The sequence below is a fragment of the Alosa sapidissima genome, chromosome 17, assembly GCF_018492685.1.
Source record: "Alosa sapidissima isolate fAloSap1 chromosome 17, fAloSap1.pri, whole genome shotgun sequence".
In the NCBI taxonomy this organism is placed as follows: Eukaryota; Metazoa; Chordata; class Actinopteri; order Clupeiformes; family Clupeidae; genus Alosa; species Alosa sapidissima.
In genome coordinates this window covers 13,741,770-13,760,349 of record NC_055973.1, presented here as the reverse complement: position 1 = coordinate 13,760,349, position 18,580 = coordinate 13,741,770, and the positions used below count along the sequence as shown (strand labels likewise).

General features: G+C 43.9%; 1 protein-coding gene across 1 annotated transcript in view; it reads right to left on the bottom strand.

Annotated features, from left to right (window-relative positions):
• Positions 1–364: 364 nt before the first annotated feature.
• The window catches only part of ctdspla (CTD (carboxy-terminal domain, RNA polymerase II, polypeptide A) small phosphatase-like a), a 42,655-nt gene continuing 24,439 nt past the window's right edge, over positions 365–18,580 (bottom strand). Inside the window, exons 4-8 of the mRNA XM_042067818.1 lie at positions 15,373–15,474; positions 7,062–7,118; positions 4,978–5,070; positions 4,190–4,375; positions 365–1,733 (exon numbers count right to left, since the gene is read on the bottom strand). Of these exons, the coding sequence (XP_041923752.1) occupies positions 1,608–1,733; positions 4,190–4,375; positions 4,978–5,070; positions 7,062–7,118; positions 15,373–15,474 (564 nt within the window). The 3' untranslated portion in view covers positions 365–1,607. The remainder of the gene's footprint in view (positions 1,734–4,189; positions 4,376–4,977; positions 5,071–7,061; positions 7,119–15,372; positions 15,475–18,580) is intronic.

Sequence of the window (18,580 nt, the reverse complement as noted above, 5' to 3'; positions counted from 1 at the left end):
ATGATTGCTCATTAACTTGGAACTTTTCCTTTTCCTCCTACCTCACCAAAGCCTTGTCTTGAGTTTAAGTGAAGTACTCAGTTGGCTTTCTTCTGCAGATTTTGTATATTTATTTTCATTTTATTCGGAGCTGAAACCACTTAGTAGATGTGTAACAATGGGTGCATTGTATTATCCCTAGCGGTGCCCCCTTTGAAGCATTCTGCTTGATGTTGTGAGCTGTGCACAAAGCGGACTCGCGCCCACTCACAAGCAATTTACTCACAGAATAAAATAACTTTGCAAATTAGGCCCCACCAACAAGGCACTGATGTCACATACATCACCCAAATAAACACACAGACACAGAGACTGAGGCAGAGAGCAGAGAACCAACTTATTTTAATAATGCCACTTATCACTGGAACATGATTCAAGAACTGTATGTACTATTCTGTTAAGTTCTGACATACTTGCAATTTGTTTTCAATTACACTTTTAGGATATATTGATATATGTTTTACAGTTTGGTCAAAATAGATTCATTTAAACATACAGTATGCAGGATATAATTCAGAAACTGCATCGTCTGCAGTGTTCATTTTCTTCATGATGAAATCATATCAAATTGCAATTGTATTGGCTTGCTGTTGATTAACAAATACAGCTGTTTTTCGCATTATACTGTATATCATATAATCTCATAATAAGTCATATTGCAATTAGCCCATGAATGCAAACACCATATAATAATGATCATAAGACAATATATTTTGTCAAAATTTGAGAACAAATCTTAGAGTCAACGTAAGCCATCGATCAGTAAATATTCTTTAGATGCTTGTGGCAACGCACTTTGTAAGTCCTCTTCATAAATAGGATTTCAAACAAAAGACATATTTCATCACTTCTTTCGTGTATTTTTGTTTTTTTAAAGGTTCGAGTTTGTCTGTAAATATGCAGCATAAAATTTTTTATCATCCTCATATAAAGATCAGTCAGAAGGCACTTGGTTGGGTTAAGAGAATATAATCACAGTTGTTGGAACTACTGGTGATCGAGAGAGAGAGAGAGAGAGAGAGAGAGAGAGAGAGAGAGAGAGAGAGAGAGAGAGAGACTGACTGCATAGCGAGGACGAAACGAGATGACGTCTCCAAGACCTCTCTGAAAATAGCAATTTGCTTTTGTTTATTTATATGATTTTTTGTTTACTTTTATTTATTTTTTTGGTAAATATATAGGACTTAAGAGGATACTTAACTCTTGTCTCCCTCTGGTAAAAAAATTAGGTTGTTCTGTTTTTTGTTCTTTTTTCCCCATCTGGAGGTCAAAATTAGAAACATATAGTATGTACAGGTCTCCATGCCAACAGTCTCACTGGCGTCCCAAGATCACAGACGGCAGGATGTTTAGACTCCGCCCCTTAAGGGTGTGGCCATGTGAGTATGCCACCGCCTCTGCTGTCGTGCTCTGTGGGTAAGAGTGGCGCCCTCTTCAGGCGGGCCTGAACACACCGAGTCTTAGCCAGAGCTGCAGCCCAGCGGACCTGTCTGCAGGGAGAGCTCTGAGCCGGAGGAGAGCGGTCAAGAGGTCGGACCGAGGAGGGGGTGGTGTGGGCAGAGATGGTGCTACCTGGCCCGGAGGTTCTGTAGTACGGTGTAAATGTCTGCCTCTCGGCTGAGGCCCTCAAAGACGGGGATGAGGTCCAATAACTCAGTGTCTGTCATGTCGTCGAACCATGACTGGACCGGGACCTGTCGACACAGTCAGGGGAGAGAGAGATAGTCAAGTTTGGCTCACAGAGTGACTCTTTTGAATTTTTTTTTGCAGTGTTTATGACTTTTGCCATTTTTTGGAAGAGTTTTTGTACTGTATGAACTTTGACGGAAGTTTGAAAGGTTTTTACTGAGTACGTCATTGCCTTGACTTTACATAAACTGCTTTGCGGTCAGAAAAAAAATCAGAATTGCATAACCGAATGTCATTATAAATGTGTAAAAGGAAATGGCAGATATTTCAATGATAGTCCAAAAGCCTTGATTGCCGAGGCATGTTAAACCTAGTTCAGTCAGGTGTAGTATGATGAAAACCCATTTCCCCTTGCTGACAAAGGAGATACACAATCACTCATGCAGTACAATATTTCCATACACACACACACATACCCAGGAGACTTCTGATGCGGTATCAAATGTAATCATTAGAGGGTTCTGTGTGTGTGTGTGTGTGTGTGTGTGTATGAGAGAGAAAGAGAGAGAGAGAGAGAATATGCACAAGTGTGTGTGTGTGTGTGAGAGAGAGTGCGGGAGAAGTCTGGTGGCGCACGCCTACGCTGTGTTACATCAGCACATCAGAAATTCCTCCGACTCTCTGGCTGGATGAATAAAAAATGGATGAGTAGGCGCATCAAAGAGACGTCACCAGGCGCGGCGACAGTCCTGGAGATGAATCCCACCACCCCTGCCTCGCCCCATCCCTCTCCTCCCCTCACCCCCCTAGAGAGAGAGAAAGCGAGGGAAACCTCACTAACGAAACCCCCGCATAAACATCACAAGGGTTCCACAAGCCACCGTGAACACAACGCTTACACCACCATACAAGCCTGATGCTCTGTGTATTGGTTGAGAGTACTGCCGTGGTTCCGAAGATGACATGCTCCTAACACCAAGGTCTCCTGTACTAATGTACTAATGTCTCCTGTACTCTGTACTAATGGGGCAGCCGTGGCCTACTGGTTAGAGCTTCGGACTTGTAACCGGAGAGTTACCGGTTCGAACCCCGACCAGTAGGTACGGCTGAAGTGCCCTTGAGCAAGGCACCTAACCCCTTACTGCTCCCTGAGCGCCGCTGTTGTAGCAGCCAGCTCACTGCACTGGGATTAGTGTGAGCTTCACCTCACTGTGTGCTCACTGTGTGCTGAGTGTGTTTCACTAATTCACGGATTGGGATAAATGCAGAGACCAAATTTCCCTCACGGGACCAAAAGAGTATTATACTTGTACTCCTCTCAGGGTTTTTGGGTTTACTGTATTTGTGACTGATCAAGATTGGACAGGAAATATCAATGTTGAACACACTGAAATACTTGCATAATACATAATAATGTAATGTAATGTAATGTAACTAATATAATGTAAGAGTTCCTGGTTGCATAAGCTCTAACCAGTTAAATTGAGCAATCCTACCATGTAAATTCCTTTTCTGTACACCCAGTGTATTGTACTGAACCACAAAACTAGTCACATGAAACGTTTGATGCCAGACACTCCGCAGTGGCCTTATTCAATTTAGCTGACAGGAAAGTGAATTAATACTCGACTTATCCACCCACGGGCACAACGATCCTTCTCCTGACCTTGACATGCTTGGCTGTGCCAAGGCACTCAGAGCAGTATGTGCCCCCGCACCCGGCCCCGCCATGCCAGAAAGGGCAGAGGTGGACTCCGCTGGCCAGCCGTGCCGTGCCAGCAGGAGTTAGAGCGATATCACAGCGTCACATCAAAGCAGCTCCACCCTGCTGACCAGACGGCTCAAGCGTGGTGCTCCACCGCCCAGTGAAAAAAACGCCACAGGAACAAACTGGCCTCCTAGGCTGAGCACTCACTGTCTCACAGCTAGCATTGCACAAACAGGGCCAATGTGGCCAAGCTTATGCATTATGCATCTGTGTAAACAAACACAGTGTGTCATAGCACTGTGTGAACTTGCACAAATGTGCTAGAAGATACAGTGCTGTATTAGTGAGGAGGTGATTGTATTTTGTATGCTATATTTGAATGTAGCCTAGAGGCTCTCTACAGCATTTAAGAGATTAATATATGACTTCTTTAGCACATTAACGTTACTGTTAAAGTTTCCACTTTTTCATATACTTATGCACCCTTTCCACCTAAAAAACCTATCCATCCCTTCATCTAGCCATCCATCCATCCATCTAGCCATCCATCCATCCATCCATCCATCCATCCATCTAGCCATCCATCCATCCATCCATCCATCCATCCATCCATCCATCTAGCCATCCATCCATCCATCCATCCATCCATCCATCTAGCCATCCATCCATCCATCCATCCATCCATCTAGCCATCCATCCATCCATCCATCCATCCATCCATCCATCCATCTAGCCATCCATCCATCCATCCATCCATCCATCCATCCATCTAGCCATCCATCCATCCATCCATCCTTTAAGTGGCTGGCTTACAGCGTTCTCTGGGTGGAAGATGTAGGAGGCGGGGGAGTTGTCCACGATGATGACTTTGCTGAGCTCCCTGCCCAGTCGGCTGAGGTCTTTGACGTAGTTCCCTCGGTGGAACACGCAGGATTCCCTGAAGAGCCGCGCCCGGAACACCCCCCACTGGTCTAGTAGGTCCGCCACGGGGTCTGCATACTGCAGAACCGCAAAAGAACAGAGAACCACATGATGGGGGTGGGGGGAGGGACGTTTCATGCACTCTTAAAAATGAAGGTACCTAAATGGTTCTTTTCATCACTAAATGGTTCCATAAAGAACCATGACTTTGTATTGAATCTTCACATCCATCATCTTCACATTGGAAATGGTTCTTCAGACAGACTATTTTCATGTTTGTTTGCCTTTTATTTTCTTAAAGAACTATTACCTTGAGGATTCTTTGAAGCACTACAAAAGGCTTTGAATAACCAAATTTGGCACCATTATTTTTTTGGAGTATATGACATGACCAGCTGGTCCAACACATCATTGAGTCTAATCTAACTTTGTATAGAAGTAGTTTTTAAACAAATAAACACTAATCTCTGAATTTATTGTTAGAAAAAACACGTTTTGCCAAGTTTGTTTTGGAAGTAAAGAAAGTTCTTGCTCTCCTGAAGAATCCTTCTGCCCTTGGCCCTGGGTTTGTAAAGACTTGTAAGGACTTATAAGAGTGTGCAAGGCTAAAAAACAGCGCCACCCCCCACCCACCCACCTGCCCCTTATTCTTATGTTCTAGCCTTGGGAAGGAGCCTAACCTTGGCTAAGCTTGCTGTGAAAAGGACACATTCAAACAGCTCGCCCATCTTCTGCAGAAACTCGTCCACGTGAGGCCTCTTAAGGACGTACACCTGCAATGACAGCACACATGTATGACATATATGTCAGAGGGGTAGCGTGCAGAAAGAAATTGAACAGTGAAGCACACAATAACACCACATTACACACTTTTAAGGTTTGTAAAGCTATACTGGACAATGATTCAGTCAAACAATACTGCTAATTGACCTGGCCCTGAAATGACCGCAATATTGTTGATTTCTCTAGTATACAATCCACAAGCAAAGTGGCGGTCATAGGTTTAGTCAGATTTTTTTTTCTTCCGGATTTATTTATTTATTTTTCCTCAGTAATTGTGTCAACGATTCACGGGACACTGAAAGACCAAGCTGCACGAAACTGGGTGGGCATGTAGCCCTACAAGGATGACACGGAACCATTGTTGGGTGGACACAGTTTTCTGTGAATATCTCAAGAACCGTAGGGCCTAGGAGGACCAATATTTTTGTGCACGTTGGTCTCAAGGGGCCATCTCAACCCATCACATAACCATGCATTTGCGGTATAGTTTCGTGGTATTCCTTTCATGGGGGGCCATACAATAAATTAATTTATGTGTACATTTAGTGACTGTACCCCAATCGGCCTGTAGATGATAGAATTGAGTGAAGGGTTGTACAAACCCACACACACGGACGCACACAAACACACAAATAACCAAGCACACACACATATAAACACACCCACACACATATCCATGCACGCAGGCACACAGACACACACACACACACAGAAAAACACAAGCATACACACACAGGCATGTACACGCACAAAATCACGCATACATACACGCACACAAAGAAACACACACACAGATACACACACACATGACGCCCCCCCCCACACACACACACACACACGCTCACAAGCGAACACACACAGAGTTGCACATATGTACACAAAAGCAAACACACACATGCACACACTCATTTACATGCAAAAGTGGAGGATGGTGTAGGAGATGGAGACACATTGACAAGAGTGATTTATTTTGCGGAGATAATGTGCAGTTCATCTAGTTTTTGAACAAATTTAAGCAAACCGATGCACTGCACTTGCTAATATTGGGCAGAGATTAGTCTCCCTAGGCCACAAAAAATAGTTAAATATCACAGTTGATATCTTCCTCTGCAGACGACAAACTGCTGAAACCGAGTGCAAGTAACCAAGAACAGGCCGACTTCAGTGTGCACAGCCTATCCTGGATTACTTGAACCAGGTAAGAGCAATCACCTGGTTCAAGGTTGGCTGGTTGGCTGTGCTAGGCCTGTCCATACACACACACACACACACACACACACACACACACACACACACACACACACACACACAGAGCATACACACACACACACACACACACACACACACACACACACACACACACACACACACACACACACACACTCCATGTAGCCCAAACAGCATACAAGTCAAGGAGTTCACTGTGACTGAAAGCCCATTCGTATGCATCCGGTGTCTTGACATTTGACTAGCTGGTGACAATGTCAAGTCACCTTGTTCAAGGGCAACCTGCTGCTTCTGCATCTTAAACACATACAGATAAAGCAGATCACAGCCTGACTGATTAGGGCTGCATCTCCTGGGCCCTCCCATTGACGCCTTGCTGGCAGATAAAAGGGAAGTGGGGGAAAGATAAAAGAAAATGACAAAAAAAAAACAGCCACAGAAAAAAACATATTACTGTAAAGCAAAAAACAGATATTTTTGTACACGCCAGAGTTTTCGATTTGCTCAAAACAAAGCAACAACAGAGATGCCTAATCATGGTTCAGTAATCATGCAAGGTGTTCTTATTTTTTTCTTCTGTTTGTTAAGTGGACTGTCGGGTTGTAATAATTAGCACTAGTCTTAAGGACACAGTTTGAGGTAATAAGAAAAATGTGAGCCGATGAGTGAAGCCAGTCAACATCACCAGGAACAAAGAGACGCCTTAAGTGAAGAGAACCCGATACGAGCAAAGAGCGAGTGTGCGGTACTGTACCTGATGAACGGTTCCGTCGATCTCCACCGGAACAATGAAATCGGCATTGCTGATAGGCTGCAGAAGAGAAAAGAGGGAGAGAACAGAGAACAGAAAGAACTGTCAATCCAAAGCTCCAAACACATGGAAGCCTTTCTTTTCTTTTGAAATATGAAACACCTCGGAATGCCAAGAGAGATACTACCCCCACAAACATACAGCCAAACCAAACTTATCCATGCTTATTTAGGTCCTAAAAAGTATCATTGTGCTTCAGTAGCAATGAAAAATCATGGACTTTTTTGTAGCAGAAAAGTAAAGAGGCATTTTGTACATTAGGCCAACAATGTTCTTTGTTACGTAAAACAAATACTTAAAACCCTATTGAACCCTGTAACATTTACAAGTTGAGTATAAGTCCGTAAGCATGTTAGCTTAGCTAAGAAGAGCTCATATTTACCAATACACAGACAGGGAGCAGAGCAAAGCAAACATTTCATCTGGCACTGCAGCAGCAGATCATATCCAGATATCACTACTGTACCTCCACAGCGGGTTGACATTTAATGGCTCTTTTGGAGATGGAAAATCGAGCGAGGGGGATTCAACTGTGAGCCTTTTTGAACCGTCTCATATTAAGAAGCAAACGCTTCTGTAGCGTGGTGCTGCAGCAGATCATATCTCTTCATATCACTATACCTCTCTCTACAGGGGTGCAGGGGCTGATAGAGGCTGACCACAGGCAAGGGGTAATATGCTCATCAAGCACTTAATCAAAACATGTGGGTCCTCCAGATTAGCTAAGTAGAGTTTTACTTTGTGATCAAATCAAAGCAAAGCAAAGCAAAGCAGAGCATACAGTCACTAGGAGGGCACATCCACCAATTAAAAGCCACCAGTCTCTTCAGCAGCAACAGATTACATCTCCTCACTGCCTTGGAGGAAGCACCCAGGGCTCATAATTTTGCCACATGTTCATTAATAATAGAATCTGAGGAATCATTGAGTTTCATCAGGAAGAAAAATAGAGTTTTACAGTATTACAGATAAATTACAACATTACACAATGGATATTTGATAGTTATTGTTTCCTATGAAAGACGGAGGATGCAGTTTTCAATCATGGAACCCTGAATCAGCTGCCGTGTTTCCATACGATCATGACTGATTGGTTTAGGACAGATTGATATAGACAGACTGATACAGAAACATGCTGACAAAGACCTACTAATGGTAATACTGAATTAGGCTGCACTTTCAGTCTTCAAGTAATTGAAGCGAATAAATTCCTGTGAATTTAACACATTTACATAACATTCTACAGTTTACACTATTTATCTTCCATCCTAGTCTACCAGAGGGGACCCATTTTGATGCAATTTGTTCTATAAGGCACATGGAGAGGGAATGGAACATTTCTGTTCCATTTTCGTTCTGTGGCTACAGAACACCAAAGATAGTGAGATCTAATTGAGGTCTGCATCATCCTACATGCTTATCTGAGGGTGGCATCTTGATGGGTCTTGATGGGATGAAAGGATGAAAAAGACTCAGCAGGTGGTGTGCTGCTGTCATCAAGCCAGAGGAAAGAGAAAGACAAAAAGACTGAAATAGATTGACAGGGGAAAGAGCAATATGGTGAGCGAGGGAGGGAGAGCGAGAACGAGAGAGATGGGGACAGTGGAGGGGATAAAAGTTTTTCCCCCAACAAGTTGGGAGCGGCCGGTTAAATTTAGCCGAGGGCCGGGGTGTGAGGATTTACGGCTCCGCAAACAGCCTGCTGGCACCCTGGCACCATAATAAGAACAGCTCCTCATTCACTCTCACTTAGCCACGCAGACCACACACCAAATCACTTTCAATTCACTGGGCCATATTATTCCTACTGAGTGGATGGGACTAAATGTTCTGCACATGGTGAATATGTAGTCTACTGCAGTTGAGGCGTTTTCAGGACCCGATGCAAGAGCTAGTTGTCAGGCCACAAGGAGGAGGACGTGACTGGTTGAATGTGTATGGCTAGAGGGGTGAGACCGGGGTAAACCAACAGGGGGAGACGGCGAGCTAGCTATGAAGGCCCCCCCCCCCCCTTCACCACTGAAGTGATTGTGCAGTGTTGCCCAATCGTGAGAGTGACCAGAGAGCATGTTTCATGTAGGGTTGTGCTGGACTGACTGGACAGGACATTCATATATGTGGGTTGGTTTGGGATTAGTGTGTGTGTGTGTGTGTGTGTGTGTGTGTGTGGACGGGGGGTAAGATTCTAGCACAGTGCTGTGACAGAGGAAGCTATTCTCAAACTTCAAATCCTGGCTGGACATCCCTTTTGAGTTTAAATGAGGCAATTGGATGACTCACAAAGGCAAAAGGCAGAAGGAACAAGAGAGGGATAGACGGGACAAAGAGGTAGAAAGAGAGTCAGAGAAAGAGAGAGAGAGAGAGAAAACTAATCTCTCAGTTATTAATTGACTCAAAACCCAAGTAAAAAAAAAAAAAACATTTAGCCTGAGAGAGCGAGATAGCGACTACAGCTGACAGAATATTTAGATTGGAGATATCGGCACTGAGCGAGTTGACCTTTCCACAAACCTAGCTAAATGAGCTAGCATTGGGCCTCGCGTAATCTCTCTTCCCCATTTGTGGTGGGTCGTCCTGACACCGTAATCGCCCTCCGCCCTCCTTCGCCTCGCAGAGCCTCATCATGTACAAGGCTAACCTTTGAGGGCCATTAAGAGACCCAAACTTTGCCGTGTTCGGCCCCCGGCTGAGAGGTAATTAAGTAGAAAGCTGGCGGCCAGATTGGAGGGCTTGGTGTCGTCAGGCAAAGCTCCGTAAGAAAAGGAAAACATGGGCGGCTCTCCAAGCCAAAGTTCCAGCCCCGTGCGGACCAACAATGTCTCACAGCTCTGGGACACACACACTCAGCAACACACACACGCACGCACACACACACACACACACACACACACACACACACACACACACACACACACACACACACACACACACACACACACAGCCCTGTCTGGACCAACAATGCCTCAAAGCTGGGGACACTGGGCCAGGGACACACCTTACAGCATGTGTTTGTCAGTGCATGACCGTATGTGTATGTTGATGTGTGTGTGTGTGTGTGTGTGTGTGTGTGTGTGTGTGTGTGTGTGTGTGCACAGAGAGAGAGAGAGAGAGAGCAGGAGGGTGTGTCATTCTGAACAAGCGTATGAGTATAAAAGACTCTGACAAAAACAGGGAAAGTATGTGCAAGTGGGTGTGTGTCTTTGAGTGTGTCTGAGTGAATGCATGCATGTCTGAGTAAAAAAGGGAAAGAGTGTGCGTGTGTGCCGTGTGTGTGTGTGTGTGTGTGTGTGAGTGTGTGTGTGTGTGTGTGTGTGTGTGTGTGTGTGTGTGTGTGCGTGCATGCGTGTGTGTGTGTGCGTGTGTGTGTGTGTGCGTGTGTGTGTGTGTGTGTCTGTGTGTGTGTGTGTGTGTGTGTGTGTGTGCGCGTGCATGCGTGTGTGTGTGTGAGAGAGTGTGTGTGTGTGACTGTGTGTGTGTGTGTGTGTGTGTGTGTGTGTGTGTGTGTGGTGTGTGTGTGTGTGTGTGTGTGTGTCTGTGTGTGTGCGCGCACTAAGGCATGCATATCTTTCTTCTTCCCTCTCTCTGGGCCTCTGTCTTGGGGCTCCTCCTTCTCTGCTCTTAGACTTTACACAACTAACTGCTGGGCACTACAAACACACACACGCACACACACACACACACACATACACACACACGCACGCACACACACAGGCACTCGCACACGCACGCACACGCACGCACACACACACACACACACACACACACACACGCATTCTCTCTTTCACTTTGCACATATGTTTGGACCATTGAATGTGCATTCAAATACTGCATGATGGTTTATAAGGGTGTGTTCATATCTGAACGAGAGAAAAACAAGGCCAGAGAAAAAAAAAGTGTGTTTAGCAGGCCTGTGTAAATCTGTTTGAAGGCCCAGATTTGTGTAGTGCATGTGTACAAGCTATCTATATCTATATCTGTGTGCGTTTATGTGTGTATGTATATTAATATGCGTGTGTGTATGTGTGTATGTGTGTGTGTGTGTGTGTGTGTGTGTGTGTGTGTGTGTGGGTGTGTGTGTGTGTGAGTGCATGTGAATGTGCATGTGTGTATGTGAAGTGTGTATGTGTGTGTGCATGTGCATGTGTGTGTGTCTGTGTGCATTTGTGTGTGTGTGTGTGTGTGTGTGTGTGTGTGTGTGTGTGTGTGTGTGTGTGTGTGTGTGTGTGTGTGTGTGTACTGGTATGTGTGTGTGTGTGTATGTGTGTGTGTGTGTGTGATCATTTTCCACAGTAAAGATATGAGGGCCTATGATCTGGGTCACTGGAGTGAGCAGGTGTATCTCTGAAGGGGGAACTTTTGAAGGCTATAGCGACTATAGGCTATAGACCCACCCCCCATGAAGGGGGAACTTTTGAAGGCTATAGCGAGGGCTATAGACCCACCCCCCATCTCTCTCTATCCACCCCTCTCTCCTCTCTCTCTCTCTCTTTCTCTCACTCTCTCATCCACTCTCCTCTCTCTCTCCCCCTCTTTCTCTTCGTAATCTTAACAGAGGATTTAATTCATCTGGGACTTTTAATCCCCTGCAATCTCAAACTACTCACAGCCATTGTCGTGTGTTATTGAGCCTTGCGTGGCGTGTTATTAGTGGATTACAGTAACTACTTAAGCAGCAGTGCGGCGAGCAGGTCTCCATTGAAGTGACACTGTTTCATCGCCAGCATAAACACATGGCCGATGTCTATCTGAATGTCCTCTACACAGAGATTAATTACATTAAATGTTGGATGAAGTATGTTACACACAGTATTTATCTGATCGTCACACCTCGTTTAACATTACATTGAGTGTGAATGTGAGTGTATGCATGGTGTGGATAGGTGTGAGTGTATTAGGAATAGTGTGGATGTGGATGGCGGCGCGCCTGGTCTACAACCAACCTGAAAGGGGACATGTTACCCCGCTGCTCATCCAGCTACACTGGCTACCTAAGGCGGCCCGCATCAAATTCAAGGCTCTAACGCTTGCCTACAAAGTAGTATCCGGTTCTGCTCCCACCTACTTGAATGCCCTCATACAGACATACGCTACCTCTAGACCGCTGTGCTCCTCAGACGAACGACGTCTAGCTCTACCACCGGTACGCTCAGGCCAATCCAAACTTTTTTCATCTGTTGTTCCTCGTTGGTGGAACACACTGCCAGTTTCTACAAGGGCAGGGACATCCCTCTCCATTTTCAAAAAACTCCTGAAGACCCAGCTCTTTAGAGAACATCTCCTCTCATAGCACCACTTACAACAAGTCTTGCCGATCCTAGCACTTACCAGCCGTCTTGAACTGACACGTAACTGTTAAAAACAGCACTTACTGATGCACTTATTCTTACTGTACTCTACCGTTTTTTTTAAATTGTCCTAAAATTGTTGTAGTCAGGTAGAACTTTGTGGAATTTGGGCATAAGTGTGACATAAGGTACTAATGCAATTTTTTTGCATAAATTGATAGGTAAGGGGGTGTCCTTTCAGAATCTGACGGGTGCCGCTCCAGCACCCTTGAGCATTTTCTTTAAAATGGCATTACCTGCCACACCCCTTTCTTGATCATAGAAAATCATCTAAATAGACATTAACCTATAAACCCATCATGTATGGTATCAAATTAAAGCTCTTTTCATACAGAAATCTGCTTTGACCATAATAAAGTAGAAAAAAAATAGTTTAGGTCCCTCCAGAGAACAAAATACCTTTTGCAAAGTGACCTTTAAGGTCAAATTAGGTTTCTTTTTGCTGCATAATAGCTTATACCTCTAAATCGTGTCATGTTTGGTATTAAATTAAATAAATTATGGAACTGCCTTGTAGCTTAATACATACAGGAATACAATCATTCAATAGTAATTCATTTTAATATGAATTATAGCAAGTCTGATGTACCCTAGTTCACCAACTTGCGGGTTAGCTAGCACGTTAGCTTTAATTTCCCTTGAATCAGTCGCTGAATTTCAGACAGCAATGTTGTGAGGTACTTCCCAGGTAGTATTGGGTCTCTGAATTTATGGTCTCTGCATTTATCCCATCCGTGAATTAGTGAACACACAGTGAGATGAAGCACACAACGAGCACACATGAGGTGAAGTGCACACTAACCCGGAGATGTGAGTTGACTTGCTACAGTGGCGCTAGGGAGCAGTGAAGGGTCAGCTGCCTTGCTCAAGGGCACTTCAACCGTGATTGTGGGCATTGGAGAGCAGTGCTCTTCAACCACTCCCCCCCTTGAAATCCTTTTTAGCATGTTTTTATTGACATCATTGATTTCTGTTTGAGAAGAGCTTTTTATTTGATACCATACATGATGGGTTTATACAGTAATGTGCATCTAGTTTTTTTTTTTATGGTCAAAAAAGGGAGGCGTGGCAAATTATGTAATTTAAAAAAAAAATGCTCAAGGGTGCCGGAGCGGCACCCGTCAGATTCTGAGTCTACACCCCCTAAACTATCAATTTATGCAAAAAAATTGCATTAGCACCTTATGTCACACATATCCTGGGGTTCTACCTGACTATTGAGAATTGCTTTAAAACTTAAACTGTTAACCATGTTGTTAGTCGCTTTGGCTAAAAATGCGTCAGCCAAATGTAATGTAATGTAATGTAATGTAATGGATACATGGATAGGTGTGAATGCTCAAATATGTGTGAGAAGCTCAACCTGTGTGTGTGTGTGTGTGTGTGTGTGTGTGTGTACGTATAAGTACTGTATATATGCATATATGCATGTGTGTGTGTGTGTGTGTGTGTGTGTGTGTGTGTGTGTACGTATAAGTACTGTATATATGCATATATGCATGTGTGTGTGTGTGTGTGTGTGTGTGTGTTTGCATGTGTGTGTGTGTATGTGAGTATATACAGCGAGGAAATAAGTATTGAACACGTCAACATTTTTTTCAGTAAGAATACTTCCAATGACGCTATTTGCATGAAATTTTCACCAGACATTAGTATTAATTTAGGTAATCCACACATATAAAAAAATCCATACATTAATGTCTATAAGTACAGTTATGAGTAAAAAAGTGGAATGGCACAGATAAAAAGTATTGAACATGCTAAGAAAAAGCGGTACACAAAGGCAAGGAATGGCAAGGAACAAGCTGGAATCTATAAGTAGTTAGAGAGTAATTATCCCTCCTATCTGTGCAAATGAATATAAGCTGGGTTAGTACATATTGATGGGCTATAAAAAGGTGTCACACAAGGAACATTTCATGATGGGTAAAAGCAAAGAGCTCTCCCAAGACCTGTGCATTTGATGTAAAACATATCAATGGAACTGGTTACAGATCAGAATCATCCAGTAAGCAGTATTGGAGCCATTATCTACAAGTGGAAGGAACATCACTGCATCATCAACTGGCCATGCACAGAATCTCCTCGCAAGATTTCTGACCAGGAAGTCAGAAGGATAGTCAGAAGAGTAGCCCAAGAGCCAAGGACCACTTGGAGAAAGCTCCAGAAAGGCAGAAAATCATAGGTAATGCACTCCACCGCCATGGCCCCTATGCACGCTCACCCCACGTCTCTGAAGAAAAACATGTCGAAGTTTGCTACACAACATTTGGACAAGCCTATGAAATACTGAGAGAATGTATTCTGGTCAGGCGAGATCAAAATTGAACTTTTTGGATGTCACCATATTTGGAGGAAAAATGGCACTGTGGATCACCCTAAAAATACCATACCAACAGTGAGGTTTGGAGGTGGAGGCATCATGGTGTAGGGCTGTTTTTCATCTCATGGTACTGGCAGATTTCATACAGTTGAAGGAATGATGAATGGAGTCATTTTGTTCCAGGAGAATCTTGCCATCCACCAGGATGACGAGGATGAGACATTGCTAGATACTTTATTACACATAACTCTACTTATGGACTTTAATGTTTGGATTTTTTATATGGGTAGATTAGCTGAGTTAATACTAATTTCTGGTGAAAAATTCATGCAAATAGCCTCATTGGAAGTACAGTATACTTACTGAAAATGTTTTTGACATGCTTTGACATTATTTCCTCTGCTGTACATGCATATATGCGTATGTGGATACTGTATGTGGGTGTGGGTGTTTTGCCTGTCTGTGTACATGTATGCACATTTCTATATGAGTGTGTGTGTGTGCGTGTGTGTGTGTGTGTGTGTGTGTGTGTGTGCGTGCGTGCGTGCGTGCGTGCGTGCGTGCGTGTGTGTGTGTATGCGTGTACCTTGAAAGAGCTGTGCACCAAGGTCTCGTCAAGATCGATCACCACACAATTTTTGCCATAGTCATTGATGCTGACCTCAGGGAGGAGATATTTGGCTGGAGACTGCAGAGAGAGAGAGAGAGAGAAAGAGAGAGAGAGATTAGAGTTAGGATGAATAAGATGAGGAAAACTGATAACACTGAAGAAGGAGAAAGAGGGGAGAAAAAGAGAGAGACACAAAATAGGGAGAGACATGCTCTGGAGAGAAAGTTAGTGTGTGTGTCTGTCTGTGTGTGTTTGAGAGAGTGAGATATACACAGAGACAGACACAGAGAGAAAAAGCATCCATACTGCATATGCCCATAAAGTGGAATGGGGTGATCTGGAAAAGAGATCTGATAGAAAAACAGCTTTCAGCTGAACTAGAGCCATCATCTCAGAAACATGCCGCTTCTTCAGTTCACCTGACCAACCCAGGCAGTATGGAAGATACCCGTGGATATACTCTGAAGCAGTTTCCCAGATGATCAGGTTTTTTCAGCCTCGTCTCATTCGCATTCCTCTTTTATCATTCACAATCAATGGCAAGGGTTATTTAGCCCCATATCAAAGAGAAGTAAAAAATAACAACGAATAACAAGACATTTGGGCTAGGTACCTACTCAACCACTCCGCTGATATATAAGTAATATGCACAAGTACTATAAACCATCCAAGTCATTGTTTATATCAACTGAGTGGTTTTAATCTGATTAAAATCACAGACTAGTTTTAAAGTAGGGGGTGGATGGATAGATCAGCTTTTCCCAAGTCCTCCCTTAGCTGTGGAGCTCATCACCTATCAGTGTCTCCTCTCTCCCCTCCCCATGCCTTGAAATGATGGCTGCCCTCATTCTGACCGGCGCTGCCAAAGCCCTGACTAAGAGCAGTCTGGCTGGACATGCACTGAAGCCATGGGACAGAGCTGGCACTGGTCAAGGAGAGGAGACACAGAGAGCCCCAAGGGGGGATGAGGAGGATTACTGGGTGAGGTTGGACTGGGAGAGCCAGGGAAGGAAGTGGCCAGATGGCCTCATCTTGGGGGTTTTGGGGGGGGGGGGGGGCACACTTAATCACAATTAATCACAAATCTGCCGTTTGACTGTGTGTGTATGTGTGTGTGTGTGTGTGTGTGTGTGTGTGTGTGTGTGTGTGTGTGTGTGTATGTGTGTGTGTTTGTGCATGCACACATACATAATGCAAGTATGTACTGTATGTGTTTGAGTTTGAATGTATGCGACTCAATGTGTTGTATGTATAAACAAATATTTGTCCTGGAGTGTATGAGTCAGGGATTGAATAATTGTGTGGTGTGTGTGTGTTTGTGTACATACAGTAAGTGCGTTCTAGTGTGTGTGTTTCTCTCTTTCTCTCTCTGTCTCTCTGTTTGTGAGTGTGTAACTATGTGTGATTCCATCTGTATATGTGCACATCCACCCCTGCATGTGGTGAAGGACAAAAGCATTCAAGGGCACAGCACATGCTGGGTGATTTATACAGCCCTATGGCAAGCCAGCAGGGTCAAACCAACCCTCATGTATTAAGATCTCCCAACATGCAATTCTCATACCTGCACACCAGAATCTATTTTTTTATGCATGCCATATTTCAGGGCATCTATAATTCATGGTCATGGTTAATTGTCAAGCATGCATGAACCCTCTAAAATCCTTTACTGGTTGCTCAGTCTACACAAGCATTTACTGTATATTATGCATGTTCTAGAACTGAGCAGCTGAAGAGACTGTTTGACCTTGACATTCATTTGTATGAAGCTGGTCTAGAGGTGGACAACCACTCAATCACCAGCATGGCATGTTTGTGGCCTTTGCACCATAATCATCTTTGACTTGACATGAGCGCCTGTCGATAGCTGAACATCCACACATTATAGATGACCTATAATGAACTGACCTTGATGTTGTGAATGTCAATATAGTCCTGAGAAGCAACTGGCCATGCGAATAACTAGGGGCGATATTTCTGGAAATTAGGTTTAAAACAAAACAAAAAAAACAGGCTGTTGAGTCAGCAGGGACAGGTCGGGTATTTTTAAGATCTCATTTCTCCCCTCCGGGGCTCTGATCGGGCAGGACGAGCCTGGGCGCTGGCCACCTCTCTGCAGGCTCTTCCTGGCCTAGCCAGCCTTGCCGCGTGCAGTGCCGACAGCCATGGAGGCTGTGTGTCTGGGCTGAGGCAGAGAGAGAGAGAGAGAGAGAGAGAGAGAGAGAGAGAGAGAGAGAGAGAGAGAGGAGTACCCAAGAGGTGTGATTCCACACCCGCCTGGAGCCCAGCCAAAGGGCCCATGGACAGACACTGGGCTTTCCAGAGGCATGAAGGTCATGCCAAGGTCAAGCAGGTCTGAGCTGGGCATGAGAAAACGGGCCGTATGTCCATAGCATGCAACCAAAGGAACATGAGGGCATAGATAGCTGACCTACTGTATAGATACAGTAGATTATTAAATGAAAACTATTAAAGATATTACCAAAGGAAAATAGACAAATAACCAAATAAATGAATTAAGAACAATGATGTTTAGCATTGATAAAATGGGCAGGATTCAAATGCATTGTATCTTTCTTTGACTTCCTTTTAGAGTATTAAAAGTGACTTTTAATTGGTTTGCTTTCTTGCCTCCAGTGCAAATGAAATTGTCTTCATGGTGAAAGTGAAGTAGTTCTTCATGCATTTTGGAGACTAATTATGGGGGTATGGGTGATAGGCCACCAGAGACTACTGTTCAGGGCCTTGGGGCCTGATAAGAACTGGCCCACACTGAACCATGGAAATCACATTAAAGCTGGGAATCTGTGAAAGTCACTTTGGAGTTTGCCCACAATAAATTTCCTGTACGCTACACTGGTGCGAGCAGAGAGAAGCAATTCAGCGCATTATCGAATAATATCACATCTAATCACCATTTTAAAGACAACTCATCCTTTCATAGAAGCATCACTGGCAAGTATAATGAACATGGTGCCCAGGCCAAGTTTAATTTCGCTCTCTAAATGAGAATGCAGAATTCAATTAAACACATTTTGATGAGTAAAAGGGGCTGAAAAAAGAAAATGCATTAAGTTTAAATGTCCTCCTCAACAGAGAAAGAATTGTCAAATAACTGCTTGATTTGTTAGTCTTTCCACTGTGTTGATGTAAGTTAGAGAAAAAACAATAATATGGCCAACAC